The sequence below is a fragment of the Meleagris gallopavo genome, chromosome 1, assembly GCF_000146605.3.
Source record: "Meleagris gallopavo isolate NT-WF06-2002-E0010 breed Aviagen turkey brand Nicholas breeding stock chromosome 1, Turkey_5.1, whole genome shotgun sequence".
NCBI classification, from domain to species: domain Eukaryota; kingdom Metazoa; phylum Chordata; class Aves; order Galliformes; family Phasianidae; genus Meleagris; species Meleagris gallopavo.
Genome location: NC_015011.2, coordinates 77,559,095 through 77,565,910, shown reverse-complemented (window position 1 = coordinate 77,565,910; position 6,816 = coordinate 77,559,095). Strand labels below are relative to the sequence as shown.

General features: G+C 38.8%; 1 protein-coding gene across 2 annotated transcripts in view; it reads left to right on the top strand.

Moving 5' to 3' along the window:
- STXBP5L (syntaxin binding protein 5 like) overlaps positions 1 to 6,816 on the top strand; it is a 181,135-nt gene that overhangs the window by 164,845 nt on the left and 9,474 nt on the right. Inside the window, exon 22 of one of the 2 annotated variants that reach the window (XM_031555909.1) lies at positions 4,970 to 5,071. The exons of the other annotated variant lie outside the window; for it this stretch is intronic. Coding sequence (XP_031411769.1) covers positions 4,970 to 5,071 — 102 coding nt within the window. The remainder of the gene's footprint in view (positions 1 to 4,969; positions 5,072 to 6,816) is intronic. 2 annotated transcript variants of the gene reach the window in all.

Sequence of the window (6,816 nt, the reverse complement as noted above, 5' to 3'; positions counted from 1 at the left end):
ATATAATTATATATATTTAATTTTGCTGCTGTTTGATTGGTTTTAGGTTCAGCAAATTCTACAGTGATTTTCTGTGCATGTATGTTGGCCTATTACATTGGTCTGTTTCTATGACAAAGCTTCCAACCTCTTAGGATCTGTCTATGCCTTAATCAATATTTGCTTGCAAATACATGTGTGAAAACATAGAGAATTGCTGACATTTGCTCTTGTAAGTCCAGTAAGAAGTAGTCAGTCTTAGAAATAAGTGGTTATTTTATATGAAGTCCATAACTTGAGGAAATGAACTCCACTGATGTATATTGCATATTTCCCATTTAACTTCTATCAAATTGTTGACAGTTCTCTTGTCAGTTAAGATTATACTATTACACCATCTGCAAAAGTGCTCTGTGCATATCACACTGGATTTTCTGAATGAATGAGTAAATGGGACCATTTGGTTTTCTTCCCATGTTTAGGGTGGGAAGCAGTGAGAAGAGGGAGATTCTCTGTTTTTATCACTAACCTCTTATTTTCTTGGGTCTGAAGCTCATGTGTGAATATGAGCTAACTGATGAGAGCCTAGAAAGCAATAACTGCAGTCTTAAAGGTCATGGTTCCTGGGCTTCGAAGAAAAGAGAGAAATAACCAGGTTGTGTGATTAGAGAAGTGTTGAATACGCAGCATAAATTGATTTAGATACGTGACAGGAGAATGCACAGAGAAAAGGAATGAACTATTGTTTGTATCTGATGAGAGAAAGGCAGAATATAATGGACATAAATTACAACGTCAGGTGCACAGCTTTGCAGGGACAGTAGGTGATTCATTTTGATCCCAAGGATAGTTAACTGCAGAAATGTATCCTCTCAGGAGGTTAGTGCACCTCTGGCCAGTATTTATAACAACTCATGCTCTCCACCCCATACTCTTTGTCATTGCTCATGATATTGGAGAGTGGATGACTTCTGGTAAACTTCCTTAACATCCAAATAAACGGATACTTACCTGGTCCACTGGGCGTGATACAGCTGCCATGGAACCATTCTTCATGAAGCCCCTAAGGGCCATGGTTTTTCAAAGCTAAGCTTTCACAGCAGGTTGAAAAGCAATTGACTGGAGATTTTTTTTCTTTATCAGTGAGGGAATTATGGTGCTTGTTCTGCTTGTGAATCATTTCAGTTCTGTTAGCATTTGAAGTTACTTTGCATATCTGTAACTAGTAACAATACAAGTAGTATAATAGGAAGTGGCTTAGAGACACTCTGGGTGCCATAGTCTCCACTAGTTGCTGAGTTTGTCACCAACTTTGTTTAATTCATGTTTGTCCTACTTCTAGTGCAGAGAAGCAGATAAGAAGGTTGCATGCGGGACCTGTTCAATATCCATAGTCTGTTCTTTGCTACAGAAAGTTTTATTCAAAAATTGTTTTCAGAAATGTGCTGTCCATAGTCTTATGGACATTCATTTTCAGTTATGGTGGAGATGAGAGTGTGTGTGCTTGCTTTCTACCGTAGATAAAGTAAAAATCCTCTCTTTCCTTGCTTCCTCTTAGCAAGCAGATATAGGAAGATTTTAAGGGTGAGCAATGGGCAAAACCCATTCTGCCTGTGATGCCGAAACATCAAAAACAGTGACAACAGAACTTGGGAGTAATGGAACAATACAGCCCACCTAGCGCAAATCATCTCTCCAGGATTCAGTCTGAGAGATGGTTCTTCTGAGACTGGATGTCCTAACTAAATGAATGGGGCATGCCACTTGGCAAAGAGGTCTGCATAAGAACTTCCAAGGACACGAATAAGGAGTACGTCGTTAGGGCATGAGATAGCCTAGTTTCTAGACACTACCAATGGTGTTTCAGTGTAGCTTTCTTTAACAGATTTATATTTTTTACTAGGCTCATTACAAATAAAAAGTTGGACCAGAAGGGACAGAAGCCTTAAGATCATCTTTCTAGCTGAGCATTGTAACCATTAGACTGAATTAAAGCCCTGCTTCATGCCTAAAAGTGTCTTGTCTTCCAGGGGAGACGTGAAGAACGCTTATGATACCTAGTGGCCACAGATGCAGAAGTCATGGATACAGCCAGTTCTTTCAGGCTGATTTGTTCCTCTAGCTTTTTGTCAAGCACTACAATCACTAGGCTACAGAAAGCCCCTGGGGTTGTCATCTTAATCTTCAAATCTAACCTCAAGAGGTTTCAGTGGTGTTTAAATCCTGGTCACAGTGAGCTTTCCCTATGTCTTTGGACAGGAATGGATGTCTAGAAACTGAGCTGCCTCATTAAAGAATGTCTCATGGCCAGGAAATGTCTAGGAAGAAAGAGAGAGCTTTGTCTGCATACAGATGTGAGGCTGTTGCCCGCATTCCAACTCTGTTGGACTAGATTGAGTTCATGTTTGTTTTGTTTTTTTCCTGGGAGGACATTTTCTGTGAGGTACTACTAGGGTCCACTTGTTTTCTTATAGGAATCTGCAAATTTTCCTTATTTTTATAACTATCAAGTGTGAGAAGGCTTTGTTTTTCTTACACTCACTGAATGTTCAGTCAGTTTTAAGTTAGATGATTGTGATTCCAAATTAAGCTGATCTTGTGCTGTACGGAGATCACATTGAATTTGGAGGACGGGTTTTACACTAAATGCTCAACTTTACCATTTCTATATCTGACACAGCGTTTGAAACAGTGAAACACATCAGAAGTGGAACGCACCTTTAGGTGGTTCCTGGTACTTCTCTGACTGAATGGTGTGGAGCTGCTGTATATGCAGAACAAGGGAAGAACATTCATACAAATATTCTAGACTTCTTACATTATAATAGCTATTCCAACATTTTTTTATAAACAAAGTTTTTCTAACTACACTTCAGTTACACAAGCAGGGAATCTATTGGGAGCAAAAAAAGAAAATATTGGGAGCTTCATTAAAACTGTTTTGACTCCTTTATTGAAGGAACGTAAGATTTTTCTTCTGTTGCACTCTTTGTCTTCTGATTCTTGGGTACTTCTACATATGAAAGTTATAGAACGTATTCTTCCTTCCCAGACCATCAATGTTATCAGAGATGCTTCAGCGGAAAGGATATTTTAGACTGAGTGTTAAGTTATAGGGACTATCATGATTTCTTTGATTAAAAGATACAGTCAAACTTATCATCTAAATTCAAATTGAGCTCTTAGTGTTCCGAATAGGAAGACTGTCTGCTTGTGTAAGTAAAGGGAAGTAATTCATGTAATCCAGCATTTCTGTCTTTCCATCACAATGCTTATTTCTACTTCGTTTTCAATTTGGAAAACAGTTTTGCTCTAACAGCTCCCCCCAGTTCTTTAAAACATGTAGAACTAAAACTTAAGCCTGAATTGTTCTGTGTTCTGAAAGTATCAAAGTGAAGTTCCAAGTCTGGTGACTTGAATCTGTTTTCCCTTTCAGGCCTTTATTTACTGTTGTTTACATCAGTCCTGAATCAGTTGAAACCACACACTCAAGTTACGCTGTTATTACTATAGCAACTTCAGGATTGTACTACATTTCAGAACTTTTTCAAGGGTGGGAGGGTAGAGTGAGGCATCCCTCAGGTGGAGCTTTGTTTAAGCAGAACCACTCACCCTGGTCTGAATACTCTGCAAGCAGTATACTCACATGCTTTTTGTCATGGTTTTAGGGCAGCTTATTTGAACTGATCCAGTAGAAAACGATTCACAAAGAGAGTCTAGATTGTTGCATTGTTTGTGCCTAAGATAACTTCTGCTGCTTTCTAGTGAATTGCTTTTATGTGGAATGCAGCTTGAGAGTAGTGCTATTAAAATGTGTTTGAAGATGTTGTTAGCCAAGTAACTGTGCAGTGTTCTTAAGCGTGTGAAAGCCCCACAGTGTTACCTCCTGCCCCTTTCTCCTCTGTGTTGCTGAAGCATTGCTGTCTGTAATATGGTTCAGTCTCTGTCTGTATGATGTTACTGTGTGCAAATTCATGTTTCAAATCTAATTCCTTTACTGTATGTTTACGCTGACATTCAGGGCTTTGCATGCTTTCCTGACTCAGTAATTTAAAAAGTGACATTTCTCTAAAGCTATTAAGGTAGTGATCCTTAAACTGTCAAATGGTTTAATATTTTCATTACCTTCTGTTAAATCTGGTATTTGAAACATAAACTTTTCAAGATCTCTAAATGAGGAGAATTTAAACCATTTGTTTCCAGAATATATTGATTTCCATATATAAAAAAAGTTCAATTTTTGAATAGGTTCTACAAGGAGATCAGTTACTAAGAGTGTTAATTACATCAGGAAAGAACCTGTAAGTGGAATCCGAGACCGTGACAGCTCACTGAATGCAAAACTCTCCAGTAATGAATGTAAGCATTTACAGTGACAGTATTGATCTTTGTCACTGGTAGTTTTCTTTCACTCCTCTCAACAAAGGATGCTTTTGTTTTCATGATTCCTAACTCCAAAAAGAAACTGACTTTGTGTTTCTGTGTTAGTCCTTACCCTGTTAATTTAAAATAGTCATGAAGACAATTTCTTAGACATGCTGATGTGTAAAGCTGTGTTCCCCTTACAAAGCTTTGGCTGCAGCTGAGAATAAAGAAGTTAGAGCATTCCCCTGAAGAGCACACATCAGTGGCATAAATGTTGTTAGTGTCCCCTCTCTTTTTTCTTTTAATTCCGTGGGAAATTTCAGAAATTCCAGCACTATTCCCACTCAACAAATGGCAATAAAAAAAAATCCCTACAAGTGCTCTACGAATGTGGCAGTTGAAACATACAGAATCATTTACTCAGATGGCCTTTAAAGTTCCCTGAAACCCCCTAGGCCCTCAATCACATCTTCTGCCAGACACCAGTGCGCTGCAGCAGGACTGCTCTGTCACGCAAGGAAAGAGCTAGCTCAGTCACTGCTCAGGGCTGCTTTCATAGGAATGTCATGATGACGACTGGCTCAATTGTTCTTGTCCTTTTGCAATGCGCACGATTTTGTGGCAGTAGGTTACATTTCCAGACGGGCAATGCTTCAGCAATTACACGGAATCAGTTCATTCTCACACGACGAGCGTCACTATACTGCTCACACATGGATGAACAAAGGTAAGACCCAAAAATGCTGGCTTCATTTTTATCCTACTATGTCAGTTGAAGTGTCCTTCTGTGTTTCTGTCTGTGAGGTGGGTAGCAAATTGGAGGTTTTGCAATTGTTGTTAAATCAGGAGCCTTCTACTTGTACACTGTTGCTCCTAGCTGGAATTCAATGATCAATCCAGTGTTACAAAGGAGATGATTGGCTCCTGAGCGTCCATCTACATCTCAGTAATCCACACCGTGCATACAACAGGGTTGAAGGAAGCCATTTTAAGGCAAGCAGGACTACTTTTGTAGTAGTATTTCTATATTATGGTCCTAACCCACACTATGCAGCTGTTTGAAATTTCCTCACTGCAGATAATGACGCTTTCACTCAGAGCTGCGTAGGTTATGGTCTACCAACCTGGATAGCAGCATCTCCCTAATGACAGTCATTGCTTGGCTCTCAGGGAACACTTGGATAATCCTCTCAGCTCCTCTGCTCCCAGCTGCAGGAACAGCCTGGAGACCTCTTTGGAAAGAAAAAAAAAAAGTCAGTAAATCCAGATCTACAAAGGGCAGAGGACGAAAAATGGCATGCTACCCTGGAAGAGAGACAGCTGAGTGGTAACAGAGGGATTGCTGGAGTTGGACAAATGCGTCTCAAAGAAAAGAGAACACTGACTCCCTCAAAGCAGGAGGCAATTAAGAGGCAGAAGTACATTTATGAGAAACTGTAATGTAGCAGAATATTCTGGAGAGAATAATGAGGGAAAGAGAACTGTGGAGCAGAAAATTATTTGCCTTTCACATATGAATGGCTGTCATCTCACTGAAACAGGGAGACAAAATAAACTTTGTTTGACTCAGGTTAAAGGGAACACCTGAAGTGGTATGGGTGCTGGTTCACAGCCGTGCAGAGAGATGTAGATGTCACTGTTACTACACCTATATTGCCATGGAACAGAAGGAATATATATGAGAAAACCCATAACAGTGTTGCACTTGAAACTCATTATCTGTATTACAGATTATTGCTGAATGGCAGTGTTTGTGCATAACAACTTTTAGCAGATGGAACATCATTTTAAATGTAGAAATTAAGCTAGGTACGTTTTTGGTTTCTCAAAGAACGTGTCTTTGTGTTTCTCTAGGATATAATGGAGTGGTTTCGAAATAGAGAATTTGATTTATAATCTCTTTGAGAAGGGAAGTGTCAGAGGAACTTTACTGAACTAAGTTTTATTCCAAAGTCTAAAAGAGGAGAGATTTCTGCCTTCTTTTAGAGCTAACTATTAAAGTCCCATAGTGACTGCAGCCTTCCATGGGTTTTGTTTTGCTGTTCAGATATGTTTAATGACATCAGACTTTGACAAGTGTCATGCTGATCTTTTGTGTTTCATTTTGAGTAGTATATTTAATAGAAACTTGCACAGTATGTTCCCAAAAGTATCCCAAAGACTATATCTGTTAATGTCAGTTCTGCTAAGATGTCTTAGTTAACTGTACTGTACAGGAGAGAAGAACATTTCTTGTTAATTTAGAGAGGGAGATAGCTTGATGACATATGCGAATGGCACATCATATATTTTAAGGTCCATGTATCTAGCCTTTGCTAACTAAGCAGATACATTTTTGTCCTCCCTTTCAGCATCTTTCTTAGTTTGAGCACCACCATATTTGAATGTTACAACTTTTAAAGAGAAAATTAATTATGTAACAACATATTTTTAAAATAAGGTATCCTTTGAATTTTATGTGTTTGTATATAC